Source organism: Microplitis demolitor, chromosome 3 (genome assembly GCF_026212275.2).
Source record: "Microplitis demolitor isolate Queensland-Clemson2020A chromosome 3, iyMicDemo2.1a, whole genome shotgun sequence".
Taxonomy (NCBI): Eukaryota; Metazoa; Arthropoda; class Insecta; order Hymenoptera; family Braconidae; genus Microplitis; species Microplitis demolitor.
Window position 1 is genome coordinate 1,501,026 of NC_068547.1, and position 21,536 is coordinate 1,522,561.

The 21,536-nt window shown below is 29.7% G+C and overlaps 4 protein-coding genes across 8 annotated transcripts; all 4 read right to left on the reverse strand.

The window, feature by feature from the left end:
- Positions 1-562: 562 nt before the first annotated feature.
- On the reverse strand, positions 563-11,111 carry LOC103576238 (ubiquitin carboxyl-terminal hydrolase 7). 3 transcript variants are annotated; one of them, XM_014444099.2, is made up of 16 exons: positions 10,651-10,836; positions 9,668-9,793; positions 9,260-9,535; positions 9,067-9,185; positions 8,766-8,900; positions 8,457-8,651; positions 8,196-8,367; positions 7,510-7,856; positions 7,227-7,421; positions 4,830-5,051; positions 4,405-4,699; positions 4,094-4,316; positions 3,323-3,995; positions 3,102-3,173; positions 2,943-3,036; positions 563-2,748 (listed from the first exon to the last, which is right to left on the reverse strand). In XM_014444099.2, the coding sequence occupies exons 1-16, from the start codon at positions 10,745-10,747 to the stop codon at positions 2,651-2,653; spliced, it is 3,339 nt and encodes a 1,112-aa protein (XP_014299585.1). In that variant the 5' UTR covers positions 10,748-10,836; the 3' UTR covers positions 563-2,650. The 3 variants fall into 3 exon arrangements, with proteins under 3 accessions (XP_014299585.1, XP_014299586.1, XP_008554607.1); XM_014444100.2 differs by having other exon boundaries at positions 564-2,748; positions 2,943-3,042; positions 10,651-11,111; XM_008556385.3 differs by lacking the exon at positions 10,651-10,836 and adding an exon at positions 10,406-10,462 and having other exon boundaries at positions 564-2,748; positions 2,943-3,042.
- Positions 11,112-12,679: 1,568 nt separating this feature from the next.
- Positions 12,680-15,403, reverse strand: LOC103576239 (uncharacterized). Of its 3 annotated transcripts, XM_008556386.3 has the most exons (11): positions 15,333-15,403; positions 15,161-15,252; positions 14,802-15,077; positions 14,457-14,575; positions 14,348-14,387; positions 13,991-14,263; positions 13,795-13,913; positions 13,657-13,690; positions 13,305-13,580; positions 13,085-13,206; positions 12,680-13,010 (listed from the first exon to the last, which is right to left on the reverse strand). In XM_008556386.3, exons 2-11 carry the CDS (start codon positions 15,168-15,170, stop codon positions 12,960-12,962), a joined length of 1,320 nt encoding a protein of 439 aa, XP_008554608.1. In that variant the 5' UTR covers positions 15,171-15,252; positions 15,333-15,403; the 3' UTR covers positions 12,680-12,959. The 3 variants fall into 3 exon arrangements, with proteins under 3 accessions (XP_008554608.1, XP_008554609.1, XP_053593606.1); XM_008556387.3 differs by having other exon boundaries at positions 13,991-14,260; positions 15,161-15,390; XM_053737631.1 differs by having other exon boundaries at positions 15,161-15,390.
- Positions 15,404-15,971: 568 nt separating this feature from the next.
- LOC103576240 (uncharacterized) lies at positions 15,972-18,568 on the reverse strand. Its single transcript, XM_008556388.3, has 9 exons — positions 18,300-18,568; positions 17,951-18,223; positions 17,694-17,855; positions 17,093-17,368; positions 16,897-17,015; positions 16,766-16,799; positions 16,434-16,700; positions 16,241-16,362; positions 15,972-16,144 (listed from the first exon to the last, which is right to left on the reverse strand). Exons 1-9 carry the CDS (start codon positions 18,307-18,309, stop codon positions 16,121-16,123), a joined length of 1,287 nt encoding a protein of 428 aa, XP_008554610.1. The 5' UTR covers positions 18,310-18,568; the 3' UTR covers positions 15,972-16,120.
- Positions 18,569-19,247: 679 nt separating this feature from the next.
- LOC103576241 (alkaline ceramidase) lies at positions 19,248-21,362 on the reverse strand. Its single transcript, XM_008556389.3, has 4 exons — positions 20,962-21,362; positions 20,520-20,676; positions 19,994-20,231; positions 19,248-19,921 (listed from the first exon to the last, which is right to left on the reverse strand). Exons 1-4 carry the CDS (start codon positions 21,052-21,054, stop codon positions 19,600-19,602), a joined length of 810 nt encoding a protein of 269 aa, XP_008554611.1. The 5' UTR covers positions 21,055-21,362; the 3' UTR covers positions 19,248-19,599.
- Positions 21,363-21,536: the final 174 nt, after the last annotated feature.

Here is a 21,536-nt window from a genome sequence, read left to right on the forward strand (position 1 = left end):
GATTTAAAAAAAAAATCTGGTGCGTAATATTTAAATAATTATCAATCGGAATAAATAAAATATATGTATATAAGTATGTATATATATATGATGTAATAATAAAGTCATCATAAAATTACCCCCTATGATGATTTAAAAGTGGGATTAAAAGTTCAGAGATTATCTTCAATTTTATTTATATTAAAACTTGAATTTATTTCACTTGATGGAAATTCACAAATAAATTATAATTATAAATTTTATTTAATAAGAAATAATCATCAATTCATATATAATTGAGTTGATAAAAAATATGTAAAAATAAAATTAAAAAAAATTAAAGCAAATTTGATGCATGCAAATAAGAGAAAAAATTTAATGCGCATGCACGTATCGATCACATAAATTTTCAAAGTAACATACATGTAGAAATGTATGTTTTGTATTATATATATCTATATAAATATATATAATACAAGTAAAATAATAAAAAATCACTGAATGTTATCTATTTATTGTTAATATGATACAATAACTTAAACAATTTAAAAATGTTTATATTTATGCGATTTGTTTCGAAAAAAATACAATAATAATATATATTTAATAATTAAAATTTATTTAAATCAAAAACAAATTATATAAAATTTGTCTTCAATTAAATTAATTAATATTACTTATTAAACATCAATCACCCTTTTGTTTTATTACTTTTAATTAGTTTAACTTGTGAGTTAATTTAAAAAATTTCTTGTCACGATGGTCAAACGCAATATCGACAACAAAATATCTATTCAATATATAAATAACGTAACATGATTTATGAATACAATATATAATAATAAGTGACAGTATTCCTCACTCGTGAATGTAATAGAGTCTTTAAATATTTTAAATAAAATATTATTACTTCCTTCCATTATTTTTATTCCATTTTATTGTTTATTATTATTATTAATCATTAATTATTAATTATTATATCAAGACTCTAAAACCCCGAGTTACCTGTTATCCTTTTTTTTAAACGCTGACAGCGATATAAAAACGCGCCATTGAAATAAAAATTTTATTTATCTTAATTAATTATTGATTATTTATTAATTATTATTAATCCTCTCTTGATTTATTTATGTCCTATTGTCTAGTTTATTTTATAACAGAGTATATTGTATGTAATAATAAAAGAAAGAAAAAGAAATAATTAAAAAAAAATTTACGACAGTGCATTTGTTTAACATATACAAGGATTATATATATATACATATTTAAATGTTTGTTTTCTAATTATTATTTTTTTTCTTAATCTTCATATATATAAAATCCTTAGAATGCTTACGTTGTGATCATATTTTTTAATTATATAATAAAACATTGTCATGATCCTGAACGTAGACCTTTTGCTTATAGAAAATTCAAAACTATTGTGATATTGTTTTAAAAATAAAGATTTTTTATTGTATAAACAATTGATTCGTTAACGTGTCCGGCATTAATTAATTTATTAATTAATTGAATTATTTCATTTTAAATCCATTGGGTAGAATTCATTATTCGCTTTGAATTATCGGCTGACCGGAAATTGCGCAATGCCTAATGACTTCCCCTAATCAATCACTAGTTTATCGATCATTTTTTATCAACTACAGTAATTCGTTACATATTTTTTGTTTTAATTGCCGGATCAACGAAACGAGCCATCAAATTTGCAATATCATGCTTTTTATATTTATTTATATATATATTTATATTTGTTTTTTTTTTTTTTAATTATTTGTTTGGTTTTTTTTCACTCAGGCCAGTTTATCTATGGTTTAAAAATACTAGAATTATCTTATTTATTTAAATAAGTTTTTTCTTCATAATTTAGATTCAATTTAATGATTCAATTAATTCGTAACACGACAATACTTTCTCCAAAGCGACTTATTATTTTTTTTAAATAAAGTTTTTTAAGTTAAAAGCTTTACATACACGTGATGTCCTGTTTTTTTTTTTATTTTTTTTTTTGACGCTGTGTCGTGAAGCAAACGCTGAAAATTTTTTTTTTTTTATGAAAAATATATTGAAGACTTGATATTATGATGATGAAGATGATGATGATGATGATGATGATGGTAATGATTCTGCGGTGCATTTAATCTTGAGATTTATCGTGAGAGAAACTGGATTTTTTTTACAATCACGAAAAAAAAAAATAAAAAAATAATTAACAAAAATAGAAAAAGAAGGTTTGCATTAATCGCGTCGCTTTGATGTCGTGTAAAAAATTATATCGGCTATTTAATATTTATATTTATTAATTCATTATCTTTATTTAAATTTTTTTAATATTTTCATACCATTAATTAGTAGTTCGGAAAAATTGCGAATATTACTTTACTTATTAATCAAAAGCGACAGTAATTTAAAATAAACTTTAACTTTAACTTGTGTATTTAGACGAAAAATTTATTGTATAATTATCAATTTTAAATATATAATTCTCGCACGCTTTTTTATTCTCGCTCACTAGTCTCTCCCATGCTCTATTTTTATTATTTTTTGTTTTCTTTATTTTTAATATTTTTTTTTATCATTCACGACATCTATACCGCGCCCACTATACAATTAATCGTATAAATAACAAGGGTTAGCTGCCTGGACCAATCGTACGTTCATACAGGCAAGCTATTTAATTGTATATTTTAATGGCCTTTTCGAGGTAGTTGATTCGTGGACGCTTCGGTGCTTTGTTAACGTGGTCCAGACCGAGCCAAGGCCTCTGCAATGCTGTAACATTAAATTATTATTGTGTTATTAATCCAATTAATAGATCACGTCATTGATTCTAAAAGTACTTTTGGATTATGTACAAAGTTTAGACCAAAAGCGCGTATAATTTTTTTTTATGCTTATCATATCAATTAATTAATGTAACGAGACCGGATCCCACCTCCATTTTAAAAAATTAGTAAGTACTTTACCTTGACTGGAATTAGTTCGGAATTCGGCAAGATTGATGTAGTAATCCGCTTCCTCGGTGATGAATTGTGGTTTCCCCATCGACACGATCGCGAACTTAAACTTTAAAGTTTTTATGAACTCTCATAAAATATTATCATCAAACAAATGTTCACGCTTACCTTTTCGAATTCTTTTTCCTGTACACCTAGTTTTTTTAATAACCTGTCCTTGACTTTTGTAAAAGGTTCACCCTTAAAAAAATAATTTAACATAAAGTTATATGAAGATGCGTTTAGTTGGACATCGTAAAAAAATTGCAGAGTGAACTGGATTTAAATAAAATCCAGATCACTTCTGATTTTTGAGAGTGTAAATAATAAATAAATAATTAAAGTCTTACATGTTTTATTTTAAACATAAATGGAATACCAAATGGTGAAAACACATCCTTGTGAAAGTGAGCAACGGGCACGAGCATTTCGTCGTCAGCAAGAGTAACTTCATCTTTAGGTATTTCTTCTATCCTGTACGCTTTGGTACCGATTGTCGTAAGACTCTCCAGCGGTGTGTCTTCCTTTGGACCCGGTAGTAATCTGTTACAATTTATTTCTAATAGCCTCAGCTTTCCCGAGCCATTCTCCGATAGCTCAACTTGTTTTTTAGCCTCCTCCAGAAGCGTCGCAACAGTGCCATTTTTGTTTGGATAAAGTATTATTTCTTTTTCTTCCTTGAGTGAGGGTCCAACCCAAATGCATTTAAACTGTTTTTTATTTTCGAGTTCATTAACCCGAATACTCAGTTGTTGGTAAAATATTTTCTTGGTCTTGGGTTTGCAGTACGCGACTAAATCTTTCAGTGTACCCTCGAATGTACATTTTAAAGGATGTCCTGGTAGGTCTTTGTAATTTTGACATCTGAAAAATTGTAGTAGATACGGATCTGTGCCGACCCTCTGTGCTACTGCTTTAGCCATTTGATCGTACGTCATTCTCAGTGACAGCTCCATCGTGAAACCCGGGTCATTTGGAATAGATTTATCGCAAAAAGTTACTTCTACCCTATAGAATAAGTCCCTGTAATTAAAAAAAAATATTTACATATTAATTTCTCGTTCTCTTTACATACAAAAAAGGGAGGGAGGAGTATTTTAATTTAAAAAAATATTTCATACTTAAAATAATCTCGGCAAGTCGGTAATTCATACATCTCATTGTCTCTTTCTTCTTTTTGGAACACAATAATATCACCATCCATCAATTCCTCGAGTACTTTCTCTAAAGACTCCGTCATGTTCTCAATTTTCTCCACCATATTTGGTTTTATTTCTTCATAAAGTGCTAGCTCAGTGTCTGGTGGAAAACCAGCTCTCTCATTTAGAATGGGAATGAGTTCCTCTGCAAATACAAACAATAAAAAAAAAATGATCAACATTTACTTCATCAGCTGGCAAAATATAAAACACTAGTGTAAATGGACACTCACGAACTTTCGCGGTAACTGACATGTAGTGATGACCAGCGTAATGAATTTTTTTGTTCTTCGGGTCGTAGAGTTTGAAAAATAGCAAAACGTCGGTGTCTTTGTCAAAAGGAGGGAGAGCCGTGAGCCCGGAATCCGGGGAAACGAGCTCGACAAACACAGGCCAAGGGTTGGCGTTTTCAGCGCACATGGACATGCTCTTCTGAAGATCAGCCTCCGCTTCAATCAACGTTGGTCTGCATGTCTGATTGGTGCGGGAGCTAAATGGCCAGACTCTGATTTGCTCAATAGGATATTTCTGTGGTAAATTTAAACAAGTGTTAAAGTTTACGTACAAAGTATCAGAGTTTGTTAATTATCATGATCATCCCAAGTTTTTTTACTTACGGTAGTGATCGTGAGAGAAAATTGAAGTTTATAAAACTTACCAGACTGTCGCTGAGTAACTCTAGAAACTCATGGAGGGTCGCCTGTTTACGGATGCGGAATACGCGGTAAAGCGCGCGCTCCGGGTCGTAGAGATCGTTGCCTTGGTGACCGTCAAAGCTGTCCTCGAGGAGGACGTTCACGGTCATATATAAATGCGCATCGTTTCTCTCCTTTCTTCGGATATATTCCAGCCTCTTCTCCTCTTGTAGCCTCTCCACCAGCTAGATCAACAAAATTAAAATTATCCAAGTGTACATTATTTTCCCGTTATCGATTTTTAATCTTTTACTAAATTTTGATTTTATTTATTTTCTGGTCTTTAGTAATTCGAAAATTTTATTCATCTTTCATAAATTATTTCATTCTAATTAATTAATACACGTGATTTTGAAAAATAATAATCATTTTATAATAATTTTTTGGTCGCTTTGTCATTATCTTCAGTGCGTTTAAATAATTTTAATTTTGTTCATCTGCCGACAATACCGACACTGCTTTATTTTATTTATTTATTTATTTTAAATATAAATAGTATATATTTATTTGTATTATTTATATTAAATATCGATGTTTATATATTTATTAATATATGATATTAAATTACAACAAAATGTTAATTATTCAGCAAGCAAGAGAAGGCTGGATCTTATCCAAATGCGATGTGCGGTTTAAATATCTAGAGACAGCTGAATGAGACAAGAAGGCAGTGAATGAGAGAGAAGAAAAGACGACGTTCAAGCACGATGATGATGACAATAAGCTCGCATTATTTTCTGTTTATCTTTTTTTTTATTTATTAATTGTGTAATTTTAATTATTTTCTAAATATTAAATGAGAAAGTGGTAGAGAAAAAAAATTAAAGGGACCTCAACTTTTACAGTCATTATAAATTATTTATTCTGGCGACGATATTTTTTTTATTTTTGTAATTTGTTACTTATTATTATTATTATTTTTTTTTTCTATTTATTAATACGTAACAACAAATAAATAGATAAGCATCTGTTAATACTCGTAATCACTATCAACACTGATGAAATTTTATGTTCATGATTTATTATTATATAATGTTAATAATATCATTATTATTATTATTAAAATATAACGCTTTAACTCACACGAAGGCTTGCCCTCCGACAAGGACGGACACGGATAATTTATATCGTTAATTTTAATTTTTAAAAATAATTAAACCAAGTGAGTTTGGTTACTTTTGTTTTTGTTATCATTTTTATTTAAAATTTAATTTTTATTTCTTTAATCCGCGGAGCTTTCGAGTAAGTCGCGACGGTACAATGTCGTTGGCGCGTTAATTAATCAGAGATAAATAAGAAAAATACATTACAGAAGACATGAGGGAAGCTGGTAGTCGCTATTAAATTGTCAATTTTATTCTTCCGCTCTTTTTTAAAACTTTACTCTGTATTTATTTCCTTTCACTCGCGTATTATTACTACTATTTTTATTTAATATCATGATTAATTTTTTTAAATTAAATTATTGTTTAAAAGCAAACTAATTAGTGTCAGAAAAAAAATATACGAAAAAAGTTAAACGACCCGCTTCTAAAATCACGACGCGCTGCGCCCAAGTCTCAAATTCACATATATTACAATTATATTTGTTTTTATTTTTTAAATTATTTTTTTTCTTTGCGAATAATATAATACATTTATTAATCTCGGCTAGAATCCTAAAGATTTTATTTATTTTAATTACAGTCGATCTTCCGGACGAATTAAAAAAAAATTTTTTTTAATGTTTTAAAATATCGCGATAATTTAAAGCTTTTATCTGAAAGCCCGTCAACAAATTTAGAAAATTTATTTATAATTTCATTCATTAAAAAACAAAAAAAAGACAAAGTCCTTTTTTTATACTCGATAATTTCTAACAAATTTTTTTTAACGTCTAAAATTAATAACCCACACGAAATACTAAAATTTTAAATACACTCGCGATCACAAAATGCTTAATAAATTCATTCGAAAACGTATACCTAACGTATTATTGCGAAAGAAAATACATTCTGCTAAAAACTCGAAAAATGAGTGATAGCATTAACAAAATTTTTTTTTTGATTTTACAATGATTTTCTTTTTTTTTTTAAATATCGGAAACAAAAACATCTTTTATTAAAAATATGAATAATTTTCAGACTGACTCACTCCAGCAGCTTGCTCGCGTAAAAATTACCACGGATCTAAGATTAAATATTGATAAATTTCGATTAAAAATCATGAATATAAAGATTTGGATTTCGTGGATTTTGCGTGCACGGTCGTAAGGTAGCAATGTCTGCGTCGCGATTATCTCTGATACTATCGGTCGTATCTTTGTCACGCTTATGATCAAACATCTCCTGGGAATGTTCTCTTTGAAAGTCGTTTCTGACCTCTTGAGGTATGTCCTCTTCTTTAACCTCTTGAAGAACATTCTCCAGCTCTGAGTTCCGGATGTAGACCAACATGTAAGCATTGGTGCAGTGTTTCACGGCCATTGATATGTCCTCGTCTTGACCGCCGTAGTTGTGTTCAATTGCCTCCTGTTTTGTACACCGCGAGACCACATCGTCGTCAAATTTACACCACTGAATAAAAAAAACAACAAATAATAAAATAAATATAATAAATATTAATCAATGTATGATTAAAAAAATATGTAATAAGAAATCCTACTTTGCCATCACCAGCTGGGTTAATAAATACGACGTAGTGGCCTCCGTGATTGTCACCACTGTGTACCAGGACTGCGTGCAAAGTGTAATTTGCGTTTGTTGATTCTTCAGCTTGTAAATAGTCACCTAGTGATATTTTTTCATAAAATTCAAATCTGTCATTGAATTTTACAGAACAGTCGGTGACCGGATCATATTGAAATCTCATTAGATGCAGATGAAGTACCGGTGGAAATGATTGGAAAATTACACCTTTTTCAGCTTCCTGGAGACCGTGATCACCGGCGTCATATTTGTTATCGCCGTCAAGAATTTCCGTACTCACGTAATCTCTGAATGACTCGTAAACTGAAATAATAAATTACAATAACAATTAAATTTGAATAACGATAACGAATACATGAAAAAAGGAGTCAGAGTAGAAGTACTATTTGTGGTGACTTTTTTTTTCTACAAGTTTTGTTTGAAAATTTTTTTAAAGTTTTTTGTTTATGAAATATTTGCAAAAAATCTGTTACTGAGGGTATTTTTATTTTTTTTTTTCATCAACCGCAGAGTAATGAATTTTTTAGGGGATTGTTTGTAGGTGACATAGACCTTTAATTAAATTAGCACCAACTTTCGAGAATGTCTACTATTTCGGAGTTTCAACTGGACTACCCGATTATATTTCTAATTAATACTTACTGTTCTTTTTTCCTTTAATGTTTAACTGTATGTCATAAAATGTTTCAACTCTTGTTGATGTGTAATTGATATTCTTGCATTTAATAAAAGATGCCATTTTTCCCTCGAACAATTTTGGCACCGTTCCCTCGACGCACGTTCCTTTCATTTTACTTTCAAGTTTGTCCAGCAGCTAGAAATAAATAATAATAATATAAATTTTGAATCATGCAATTTATAAAATTACAATGTAAGTGTACATATTTTTATTATTAAACTCACCACACGTAAAAATTCCTGTACGTCATGCTGCATAAATGAGTCAAGCGTTTCCCAGCCAAAACTTTTAGTCAATTTTTTTGTACCAACTGGTTTGTCAGAAAATTGTAATTCATGAAATACTCGTTGCAATGCGAGGGCTACACTTTTACTTGAGTCGTCGCTTTCCGTTGGCATTTTGTAAACCGCTTTCCTCAGCTATTAATAAATTTAAAAAATAAAACTCGTGAGTTTAAATATTTAAACATTAATGAGAGCATGTTTTTAACCTTTATTAAGTTTACAAAAAAAATAATAATAATGTATACGTACTTGATTTGTAAAATAAAGTGTCTGAAGAAGAGAATTCATGTAACAAGTTGCACCCTGGTTTTTTAATCCAACGTAACCCGTGTGTTTTTTACTGTCCCAGCTCACTCCATGGGGTGCGTCTGCTACCACGTGGACCTAATGGCAAAAAAAAAAATACATTTATAATTAATTGCATTACAGCACACAACACTACTAAGAAGTATTGATTCCGAAGCCATACACCGAGTTATGAATAAGTCTACCACGTATTCATACCTATTGAGTATTTATATATAAAAAAAAAACTATTTGTTGTTCTTACCTCAAGTGTAATTGAGTCGTCTTTAATATAACCCTTGTCTGGATCCAACACATCTTGCCACAACATAAAGTGACTGAATCCCCAGTCATTTTCCTTAGTGTAAAATAGATGTTGAATTTCTGAAAAGAGATTAAAATTCATATCACCAAAAATATAAATGAAGAAAATAATTTCCGAGCAAGAAATAACTTACTTCTGCTAAAAGGTTCTTGGCCCTCTTTACATGAGAGCAGACGTAATTCAGCAACTGCATAGCAACTCCAAGTCGTTGACTCACTCTCGCCGTTGCACTGTAAGAAAAATCCCAATGACCGCTGGGGCTGTCGCTCTTGGGTTTGACTTGACCGCGGCATCACCATTATTTTCCATGGTAAATTTCGTACGATACATGGTGGTGATAATTGTGACTCTTTCATTTTAGACACATTTTCGACTGTGTACCGGAAGGTCGCTTCAGATCGAGCTTCGTCTGGAATAATTATTTTGAAATTTATGATAACAAACAAAGACATGAAGCCACGGAAATAATATAACATCATATTAATATGTTTATATTATTAGTTAAAAATAGTTTGTGTAAACAAACATATATTTAAAATACCTTCGTCCATTTCTTGATCCAAGCCAATGCAGCTAGACATTTCATCAACTCCTGCTAATTCGAACTCTAGTTCTCCATTGATTGGTCGTAGATCATTACCGTCCCCTCCCCCATCATTTGGCGTTTCTAAAAATTATATACAAATATTCATGTTTACATTTTTAATATTCATACCAAAATATCATATTTTTTATGCTTTCTTATTGTTATTTTTTTCTGTATTCCCTAGTATAGCTCGTAACTTCCAACGTACTAAAAATATTTCTTATTACTTATACTTATTTACATTTATCGGCCTAACGGAATGTTGATTTTTTTTACGCCACGAAATTTATTTTAAATAAAAATATTCAGTGGTTTGCTCCAATTTTTTGAGCTTTATATTTTTTATCCACTTTATTGGTTATATTTTTATAAAAAGAGTAACGCACATAAATACTTAGCAAATTTAATAATAAATTTAACTTTGATAATTGGAGCGAGGTTAAGATTCAAATATTTTAACGGATAATTTAACAAGAGATAACTTTTTTTTTATTAAAACTATCACTTGGTTAGAAATAAAATAAATTGAAGATCTATTACCACAACAAAAAAAACATATAAATGTATATATATATATATATATATATATTTAATATTTATTTATTAAGTAATAAACGATAACGTGTAAGTCAACTTCACATATTTTATAAGCAAAAAAAAAAAAAAAAAAAAAAAAAAAAAAAAAAAAATTACCGGACTCCATTCTAGACAAATGTTGAGCTTAAAATGTTCTAGATCACAAACGAGTTTGAGAGGATTGATAAAGCATGAATATAAAGACAATTTAAATCCTTGAGAACATTTTAATAATTGTCCAGCAATGAATCGACTCGTGCAGAGATAAATCATTGTGTGTCGAACAATAAAAGCGCAAATGCACGAGCTCGCAACAAAACGCGCAAAGAAAAAAGGAAATGTAGTAAAAAATAGCAACTCACCTTCTTGTGTGTCCATTAAGTCGTCAAAATTGTCAATAACTAGTGCACGTTTGAACTTTTGTTGCTTCGTATTGTCCTGATCATTAACGTGGTTCATCGCGACACCAATGTTGATGGTCGTCTTGTCGAAGCTCTGTACCTCGCGGACGACAGGCGCCGTCGAGGTGACTTCGGGGATGATATTATTTTCCGGTTGTGAAACCGCCGACTCGATAGTCGCCGAAGATTTCTCCTGAGACTGCTCGTCCTCAGTGACTTCTTGCTGGGGTTTTATCTGCTGAAAATTTTCCTGCGGATGCTGCTGGTAGTCGAGGACAACGACGTTTGTCTCGTCGATGGTGTCACTGGTGCTGCTACGACGACCCGTTGGCGACGTCGCTTTACCACACGACGACGTTTGGTACTTACTTGCGATTCGCCCAATTTCTGCGGCCGTAATATGCCCCCGCGGACTTCGGGGACGCCCACACCATATATTTTACCCTGGAGTTTGTGCTCCTCCACGGTCCTACGATACTGTTTCTGTTGTAGGGTGCGTATGTATCCTTTTTCCCCTTCTTCTGCTTGCAATTATACGGTTTTTCGGGGTCCTTATTGTTCCCGCGACTGACACCTTGACGATAAAATAAAATAATCGTTTAATTTATTATCATACACTGATGACGATGATGCTGATGATGATATGATAAATGGAGAACTAAATTTTAGCACACAGACACACGGCGTTTGTGCCTGTGCCAAGAGAAATGTCGCGCTTCAGATTTCCGCAGGCGCAACTTCACAACGCGCAGTAGCGACAACCCATGTACTAACACGCGCCTTACTATACTTTTGTTCACTCCCTCTGTCGCTATTCTCAAACAATCGCTCTTTTTCTCTCTACTTTCCTCGTCTCACACACTCACACATGCAAAAATACTTACACTCATACAGCCAGCTCGCTCTATCTTTTTCCCTCGTCTCTCCTTACTCCAGCACTAGCTTAACGGCAATTAGCCCGACGTCTTTGATAACGTCCAGGATATGTTGTATCCTGGTCTAGAATGGACCAAAGAAAATTTCAACTTCGCTACACCGGCGCCACGTTCTTCCTGCTACGCGTTTTTTTTATTTTCCGACCCTCCGCTCCGTCTTCGCGATCTCTATCTCTATCGGACTTTCTGGCGCATTCTCTCTCGCTCTAGTTGCGGCTTTAAAGTGAAAAAATAAAACGTTTAATACCTGATGAGAATCGTCGAGTTTTATGTTAATTTAAATTTAATTTTCTGCCACCGTACTGACACGTAATTACTTATTTTCTTTAAAAGTTGCGGTTACCGTATTGGGGTTATTTTTTTAGCAACAACCGACGCTGAAAAATTGTTGGCCACGACCTCACTAACACACGTCGTCGCTGTCCTAGTCAAGGAGGATATCGAGTGTATGTATTACTACTGCTGGTGATTGAACCGGCAAAATTCACCTTTAAGTATGTCGTCACGTAGTTTCACACAGATGTCATATAACTACGTCTTACACAGCTCACAAGAGTACTTTTAGTTATATTTATTCAACTATTTTATTCACGGGCTTTGGAATATCCCGTTTACTTTTACGTGAAAATAAACAAAATGGCGATGGTGATATTAATCGCCCCCTGTGTACTCTAAATTGTCTTTCACTCTTACACTTATTGTTCAAGCCCACTACCTTTCCTTGCTAAAAACGGCACTCATGTTATAATGTCATTTTCTGGGACCCTAGACAAATGAAAATATATATTCTTTTAAAGTCATCGATGGATGGTAACTTACCAATAATTATTTGCTAAAAATTTATTAGTCTGAATGTAGCAGTTATGAGATAATTTATAAATTTTAAAAAACGCGCGCACGGATTTTTCAAATATTTAGGGCCAGATTTTCAAACCGGGTTTAAATTATTATTGCTGGTATATTTGTATATTGTTAATGTGTAGATATACTAATAATAGTATTAAAGACATAAGACAAATTATAAATTTTAAATAACCACATTTTTGGCGCCGAGACATTTTTTTTCTCTGCGTACCGGCCTTCAATGTGAGCTAAAATTAAAAATATGGATTTATATTTATTTGATAACATCATTAAAATTTAACATACAATGATAATAGGATTTTAGACTGTCCATATTTTTCTTTAGTTATTAATAGTAATATATATCAATCTTATAACATATATATTTTTTTTATATACTATGTACTTGATCATTAATTAACGATCTCAATAAGTATTTTTGGTCTTGATTATTTAAATAAATATTATTTTATGGATTTTCATAATTTGGTGTCATGGTATAACGATAGTTTCAGAAGGTTCATCTAAGATTTTGACGCAAGCCTAATAAAAACATTTAAAAATATAAATTTTAGTAATTAAAATATAATAGGTAATTAAAATATAAAATTTCTTACTTCAAGAGTAATACAGTCGTTTTTAATATAACCCTTATCTGGATTCAACAAATCTTTCCACGGAATAAAACTATCGAATCCCCAATTATTATGTTGAGCATCGTAATGATGCGGTAGTAATTCTAAAATTCAAAAGTTTGAATATTAGATAATGAAGCAAACAAAAAATGATTAATATTATTAAATAAATGAAATGAAATATTTTTAGCTAAAGAGTTACTTCTAATGTAGGGCTTTTGATTATCTTTGCATGGAATTAGACGAATTTCTGCAATTGCATTACATTTCCAAGACTTGTTCGTCTTATATCCTTCACAACAATACAGATAACATCCCAATGAAGATACTAATAATCCTTCCTTAATTTTATTTGGTAAAATCTTTATTCTCCATGACAAATTTCTTATCATACAAGAAGTCGACAATCGAGGTACGGTTACTTTTGATACGTTTTCAAAACTATACCAAAATGTCGCTTGTTGGACATTCAAGTAGGCTAGATAAATTAAACAATTTTATTTAAATATTACAAATTTTTAATTAACGAATTTAAGCCTGTTAAATTAAATTACCTTGCGAATCAAATTTATCAGGAGTAACGTACGCCTGTAGTAAAAATTTATAAAATTAATATACACAGCAAAGAATTTTGTGAGGTATTAAATATATATTGTAACAAATTAAATTTTTTGAAACTTTATTGACTTTACCTCAACAGTAATTGAATCACTTTCGATAAAACCCTTATCTTTATTGACTAAATCTTTCCACAGAATTAAATCGTCAATTCCTGATGTGTTGTTTCTACCGGAAAATCGATGCTGTTGTACTACACAAAAATTTGAAATTAAATACAAGTAAATTATATCAAAATAAAATAATTATTAATAAAAAAAAAAAAATTACTTCGATATAATTTTGTTTGATTCTTTTTTTGAGGAAGTAGACGTAATTCTACAAGAGCGTTACACACCCAAGAATCTGAAAGAACTTCTTTGTTGCATTGCAAGTATAGCCCGAGACTATGGGGATTTTCTGGTAGCTTTCTTGATGGTGGCTTTACTATTATTTTCCAAGGTAAATTACAAGCTGTAAATGGCCCTAGCGTTAAAGATTCCTTGATACTTAACACATTTTTAAGTGTATGTCGAGAGACAACTTCAGTTATGGAAAAATCTGCTGTACATATTTATAAAAAAAATAAATAAAATAAAACATCAATTTGATTAAATAAATCTTTGGCTCAGTACTAAAAATTCTTACCTTTTTGACTATCTTTAGGCAGTTCTGGCATTATACAAACCTATTAAATATATTTATTTTTTATTTTATTATCTACATATCATGGTAAAGTTTTTGTAAATAAATTTACCTCGAAAGTTATCGAGCCATCCTTGAGGTACCCATTAGAATCTTCGATGACTTCTTGCCAAAGTAGAAAATTTTCGAACCCCTTCATGTTGTCTCCAGCACAAAAAATATGTGAAAATTCTATAAAAAATAATTACATACAAGCAGTCATTGATAATAAATGAATACATTTAATTGAGAGAGACCCAGTATCAGATCAGGGAACTAGTAATTGATCACTTCATATATTTATATGTCTATATTTAGTAAATATAGATATACAAATACATGAGTGATGGAATGCTAGTTCCCTAATCGGATACTGGGCCTCTTATTTTTTAGTAAAGAAATATGTAAAACAATTTACTTCGTGAAAATGGCTTTCGGTTCTTCTTAGAATGATACAAACAAAATTCAACGTCAGCTTGACAAGTCCAATCCTTGTCACCATTACCATCGCATGTAATAAAAAATCCAAGAGGTTGTTTACCGATTTGTAAATCGTAAATAGGTCTCACTAGAATATTCCAGGGCAAGCTCTGAACAATGACTGGTGACGATGCAACAGAGCTTCTCATTTTTGAAACATTATTTATTTTATACTGAAATGTAGATTCAGTTACGGTAGTAAGCAGACTTCCATCTTGAAATAAATTCATGTTAAGAAAAAATTAAAATCTCATGAATCACCGAGTATTTATTATAAATATTAACTAAAATCATTACCTGAATTCATTATATGATTTTTATCTCTGTTCCGTATTTAAAAAAACACTTTATCTGTAATCCGAAGTCTGAAAGCTTTTTTTTGTTTTAACCTAGGGTTACATAGACAATTATTATAATTATTTATTTTAAAAATAATAATATTCTGTCATCAAATAACTTTTGGTCATACAAATTGTCAAACAATTATCTAACATGTAGTTGTATTGATAAAAGAATGGGATTTTTACTTCCCGAGTTAACCTACGATTCTTTTACCCCCACCAACGATTTCAATTCCGTTCTTTCTTTGGGACTGTAAAATAAAAGACCCAATTTTTGACACTAGTTTGTTTAAATGTTTACTTCATTTATTTAAACATTTTCAGAGAGGGTAAAAGTACCACTTGCTACACTGTACCATTTTTTGGAGATTTGATTAATAAAAAAAAATTTTTAAAACTTGGATTGTAATAATGGGATAAAAGTATCTGAAGAAATTTTGAAAATTAATTATTACAAGATTTACTTTGATTAAATTATTTAGTTGATTTTTAGAACGAAATTTATTAATTAAAAATACATTGAACTTAGTTTTTATGTAATTAATCACATACATAAAAAAAATTAATTCATTTGCTTAATTATTTTTTTTTTACAGTAGAAACTTTAAATTTTATTAAAAAGTTCCTGAAACTGATGAAATGTTTTAACATTTTTTTTAATAACTTTTTAAAAAGTACATTATTTATCGAAAAGTGTTAATTGATGAGTGATAATTAATAATTATCAAAAAATAGAAGATAGTATTCATTGAAGTTTAACTTATTATCTAAGATAAGAAACAATACATATATAACTTAAGCTATTAAAATTTTTCTTCTGTTATTATTGTTATTTATATTATTAAATTAATATCATGAAGTATATTCTTCACTATTTTAATCATAAGAGTAATTGATGAAGCAGAATTCCACTGGTTTAATCCAATATCTTGATGTAGGCCTGGTTGAAACAATGAGCATTTATTTAAATATAAAGTTTTTAAATGTGATATTATAATATATGTATGCTAAGTATTAAAAATAAAAATTTCCTTACTTCAAACGTGACACAATCGTTTTTAATGAACCCCTTACTGGGATTTAATAGATCTTCCCATGCTATAAAGTATTTAGTTCCCCAGCTGTCTCGGCCCGCTGCGTAAAGTCTAGAGTACAATTCTGAAGAAAAATGTTTTGTTAATTTAAAAAACTAATTGCGAAAAAATTTTAAAGTTTAAGAAAAAACGCACTTCGGACGTAAGACTTCTTGTCATCCTCACAAGAGCGGATGCGTAATTCAGCATCTGCATTACAACTCCAATTAGATGAATTATTTGTCTCATTGCAATTTAAAAAGTAACCAAGGGACAGTTGTCCATCGCTGTTCTTAATTGGTGTTACCCTTATTCTCCAAGGTAAATTTCCGATTATATAAGCCGGTGATGACTGAGGGACAGTTACTTTTGATATATTTTCTACGGTATACCAAAATGTTCCTTCGCGTACGCTCAAGTATGCTGTAAAAATTCAGTTAATTATTTTATCTAACTACGATTTATTTTAAAAAATATTAAATGCTTACCACGCAAGTCAAACTCTGCCGGGGAAACATGAGCCTATTAAAAATTTTTCATTCAAATAATGTAACAATATCAATTATATAAATTTGAATCAATGCTCTCTTTATAAACATACAATTTAAAATTTATTTACCTGGACAGTGATGGTATCATTTTCTATGTAATCTTCGTTTTCATTCAATAAATCTTTCCACAAAACTAAATTCTTCCAACCTGAAGTGTTGCTGTTGCCCGAAAACTCATGTTCGATTGCTGCAAATAAGAATAATATAAATACTTCCAGTTTTAAATATAATTATATATATTTAAATTATAATAAGTAAATTTACATCGTAAAATCGCGCATTCGTCTTTTTGTTTTGTAGAACATATACCCAGTTCTGCTTTAGCATAACACTTCCATGTGTCTGAATAAACTTCACTGTTGCATTGCAGAAATAATCCAATAGCTTGGGGTTCTACTGGTAATATAACTGATGGGGGTTTTACTAATATTTTCCATGATAAATCACAGGCAGTAAATGGTCCTAGCAGAAAAGGTTCTTGCATATTTAAAATATTTTTATATGTGTGTCGAAATCTTACTTCTGTCAGGGACTTGTTCACTGAAATAATTTTATTTTAAATATTATAACTAGATAATTATATCGACGAGCAATAAAATAATTTTTCATGATACCAGTATCGAAATTTAAAGTTTCTGCTCACTGACGAGCATTTGCAATTTATACGTTTACTAATTAGTATATTACATACCAGGTAATCAAGAAAAATATTGTGTAACTAAGGATGAAAGACGAGTTCAGACTACGGGCGATGTCAGCCAACATTCTGGTCTAAAATACGTTTATTTCTTCCCTTGTCACACAAAATACTATATAATTCTGAAGATAATTTTATTATTTTCTATAAAGATCTTTGAGAACTTACATTCATCAGTAGCATTATCAACTACATTTGGTGTCACACAAACTTCAAAAATAATTGAATTGTTCGTGACGTAACTTTTTCTCGAATCAACTAAATCATGCCAAGTTATAAAATTTGTGAATCCTGCAGAACAATTGTCTCTAGTAAAAACTTGCTGGAGTTCTAAAAATAAACAAAAAAACAAAACAAAATCAAAAGAGAAAAAAAAAACACATGAATAAAATTATTATAACAAACAATTAATAATAAAAACTAACGTCGAGAGAATGGTTTTCGGTTCTTTTTACTGGAATACAAACTGAACTCAACATCAGCGAGACAAGACCATTTTTTTGCATTGTTCCCCTCGCAAATAATAGACAGACCCAGAGGCCGTCTTTCGGTCTTCGTTTCATACTCTGGCTTGACGATTATGTTCCAGGGCAAGTGCTGGATGAAACATGGGGGCGATGTTACGGTGTCTCTTAGTTTAGAAACATCCTCTATTGTGAACTGAAATTTACATTCAGTTACTGTGAGTTTAGCCCTCTCTGGAAATTAAAAAAAAATTAAACTTTTTATTCAGTTCTCGAAAGTAAATTCAATAAAATATAAATAAAAAATTACTTGGATTCATATTGCGAATTTTAACCGGATGAGTCTTTTGTTTTCGAAGACAACTTTGAAATTTTGTTTGTTTGAAGCTGGTTATGTAATGCGCTGTGTACTTAAGGTTAGCAAAAGTAAATAATCAGGGATTGTTTTTTCTGGTGATGATTAATGAATTTTAAAGATTTGAGAATTTTATATTTAATTTTTATTCATGGAAAAGCTTTATAGTTGTTTATAAATGTGATTAAATGCGAGTTTATAATTAATCGTACTTATTCATCACGTTTACATCACATGCAATTGTCACTAAATGGCTATTCCAAGGCAACTTTGTTTTCAGCTCAAGTTAATTAACGTCACTCTTTATTACGAATTAATTTTTTACCCACAGAGACTAAAAATACTCAGGGTTTCTCTCTTACCATCAAATGAAAGTCTCGGAAATAATCAGGAAGGCAAAATATAGCCTAAAAAAGGCGGGTTATTTAAAATAAAATAAATTGAAGTTTAAAAAATGAGTGTAAATGTAGCAGACATACGACAATTTTTTAATTGCATATAAAAAAATTAAGTAATTAAAGTAATTTTAAAAATTGTCAGATGTCTGCTAACTTTATTGTCTTTTTAAAAAAGGCCACTCGGTGTTCGAAATGGAAGTAGATTTTTTATTAATTGTTTAATTTGAAAGTTCAAAATAAAATAAAATTAAAAATAAATTTCTTTTGACATTTTAATGACTCGAGCTCTAAAACTGCGACCAATAAAATAATTTAAAAATTTGAATTGCCGCCTAACATAAATATTTTCAAAAATGCATAGTAGTAATGAGTTAAATTACAAATTTATTTAACATAAAATAACAACTTTTTTTCTTTAATTCTGTAAGAAATTTTATTTGTTTATTTATTGATATAATTAATTTAATCATTTTTTCGTCAGTACTTATAACTAATTTTTTTTCGCTTTACTTATTTAGTGTTAATTATTGCAATACATATATAATTACGTACAGTATGTTATTAATTAATAGCATTATCACAATTATGTAACAGACTTGATATTTTTATTTTTACCGCGAAATGATTATTATTTGAATAATAATAAAATGAATTATAAATTTATTAGTTTTAAAATTTTAATAAAAATATTTTTGAGCTGAATTTAAAAAATAAAATACTTTTGAATTATCACAGAGTAAAACTAAATTTTAAAGACGTACTAAAAGACTAAAAGTAATATTAAAAATTAAAAAGTATTATTATTTAGAATTTTTCATATATAATAATAATAATAATAAAATTATAGACTTATTTTTTTAGATATTGGTATTATCGTCAATTCTAGTGTAACATTTAATTGTAACATAAGGAATGCCAAGTTCAAAATCATTTCTCGGCCAGTATCTTAATACGGGAGATTGCTGAGGACGTTCGTCTTTCACTGAAAAATAAGCAAACAGTACAGTCGCCGTATAACTTGCAATAAAAATTAACAAATGCCACAGAGCATGCAGATACGGAAAATTTAAATTCATCCAAGTGTCACAAAATAGACGATCATTGAGCCAACAAACGACAGCAAGGATCCAAACTGCTCCACATCGTACACCTAATCTATACACCCGCATTGATTTAGTCCTGGATAACAAAATTTATTTATTAAAAAAATAAACTGACTACTTGTTAATCAAAATCGCTGTAATAAAATACCTTTTGAGTTCAACAATCATTAAACCAAATGCAGGAATAGCCAGACACATCAGAGCAAACGCATTTATTGCGGGATGGATTACTGATAAACCAGTGGCTATTAATGTTGGCAATATTATAAACAGTGAGAATAATTTTCTGTTATTGCGAAATATATTTGGCAAATGTCTGCGTGGAAAAAACATACAAAGTCCTGCCATATAAACCCATAATATCGCCAACTCATCCAATAGTTGTCCTAAAAAATAAATCACATGTATAAAATGATTCTTATCTTTTTCATTTGTCCGATAAAAAAAGAATAATAAGTTTTTTCAAGGCTATCCACTAATGGGTCAGTCGATTTGTAATGACAAAGAAATTCTTTAGGATATGAGTCATATTGCTGTCAATGTATTCAACACTTATTTAAATTTAAAAAAACTGCAGGCGCCAATTTTTTTGATAAATTTTATAATTTATCGTTTTAAAAAAAAATAAAAAAATTATTAGTACTCAGCTAACTTCAGTGTCATATTTTAATTACCTATTAATGACAATGTTGCATGAAAATACGCACTGCTGATACCAACAACCATTAATAAGAACCAGATGATATGTATTGCTGGATTGACAAATCTTCCATAATCTTTAAATAAATGCATTAAAATTGGCGGTAGTAACACAAATACGACATTGCTGAACTGAAAAATAAAATAAGACAATTAATTAGTAATAAAATTAGTGATACTGAAGTTAGCCGAGTTCTAATAATCTTTTGATTTTTTAAAAAATGATAATTTGTAAAAAAAAAAGTTATTTTTTAAAATTGCACATATAGTTATTTCAATTTTCTACATGTGCATTTTTTTCTTTGTAATTTATTTATTAAAAAACAAAAAACGAAAATTTTTAATTGCCTGTTAACTTAAGGATCTTCAGAATCTTAAATTAGTTTATAAAATGAATAATATTATAAATATACAAACCGTATTCATAAACTCAGCAATGCTTGGAGAAATTTTATAATTTCCCTCACACCAATCAACTGGTGAACTTCCTGGTTCAAAAGGTTCCCACATTTTGTCTAAGAGCTTTTAATCATTAAAATTATATTGTGACTGACGCGCACTGATAATTGCATAAAATACTGCACAAAGATTTTTTTTTTAAATAAATAATAATAATGAATGAATAATTCAATCTGATTGCTGGAGATTTAATCGCTATTGTGAAAATGTGTTGAAATATTGCTTAAAAAAATTTTTATGACACTTGTGCTTTGTTTACTTGATATGTCAAAACATGTTATGATGACAGACAGAATCTATAAATATAAGCACGTATATAAACTCTAGATGTTTTCATTGTCTATGGAAATTAGATCAAATCAGAAGATATATAAGTATATACATATATGTAAAAGAGAAAGGGATAATAAATCTGCACATGCGTATTTTTTAAATTGAGAACAAAGGTTTATGGTTTTAATGGATACTGAGAGATGACACTTGAATCATTTTCTTTTTCCCGCCAATTTTTAAATATTTATTTATTATATTTC

Excerpts from the sequence above, each read along its gene's own strand:
- LOC103576238 (XM_014444100.2), bottom strand. The coding sequence starts at position 10,747 with ATGAACCACGTTAATGATCAGGACAATACGAAGCAACAAAAGTTCAAA. Across the intron at positions 9,536-9,667 it reads GGATCAAGAAATGGACGAAG|ACGAAGCTCGATCTGAAGCG; the intron begins GTATTTTAAATA and ends TAATTATTCCAG. Across the intron at positions 4,317-4,404 it reads GTCAGTTACCGCGAAAGTTC|AGGAACTCATTCCCATTCTA; the intron begins GTGAGTGTCCAT and ends TTGTATTTGCAG.
- LOC103576239 (XM_008556386.3), bottom strand. Across the intron at positions 14,576-14,801 it reads CCGAAAGCCATTTTCACGAA|AATTTTCACATATTTTTTGT; the intron begins GTAAATTGTTTT and ends TATTTTTTATAG. Across the intron at positions 13,207-13,304 it reads TCAAAAGCCCTACATTAGAA|AATTACTACCGCATCATTAC; the intron begins GTAACTCTTTAG and ends TTTGAATTTTAG.
- LOC103576240 (XM_008556388.3), bottom strand. Across the intron at positions 17,016-17,092 it reads CGAATGCGCGATTTTACGAT|CAATCGAACATGAGTTTTCG; the intron begins GTAAATTTACTT and ends TCTTATTTGCAG. Across the intron at positions 16,363-16,433 it reads CAAGAAGTCTTACGTCCGAA|AATTGTACTCTAGACTTTAC; the intron begins GTGCGTTTTTTC and ends ATTTTTCTTCAG.
- LOC103576241 (XM_008556389.3), bottom strand. The coding sequence starts at position 21,054 with ATGTGGGAACCTTTTGAACCAGGAAGTTCACCAGTTGATTGGTGTGAG. Across the intron at positions 20,677-20,961 it reads TTGCTGAGTTTATGAATACG|TTCAGCAATGTCGTATTTGT; the intron begins GTTTGTATATTT and ends TTTATTTTTCAG. Across the intron at positions 19,922-19,993 it reads ATGATTGTTGAACTCAAAAG|GACTAAATCAATGCGGGTGT; the intron begins GTATTTTATTAC and ends TTTGTTATCCAG.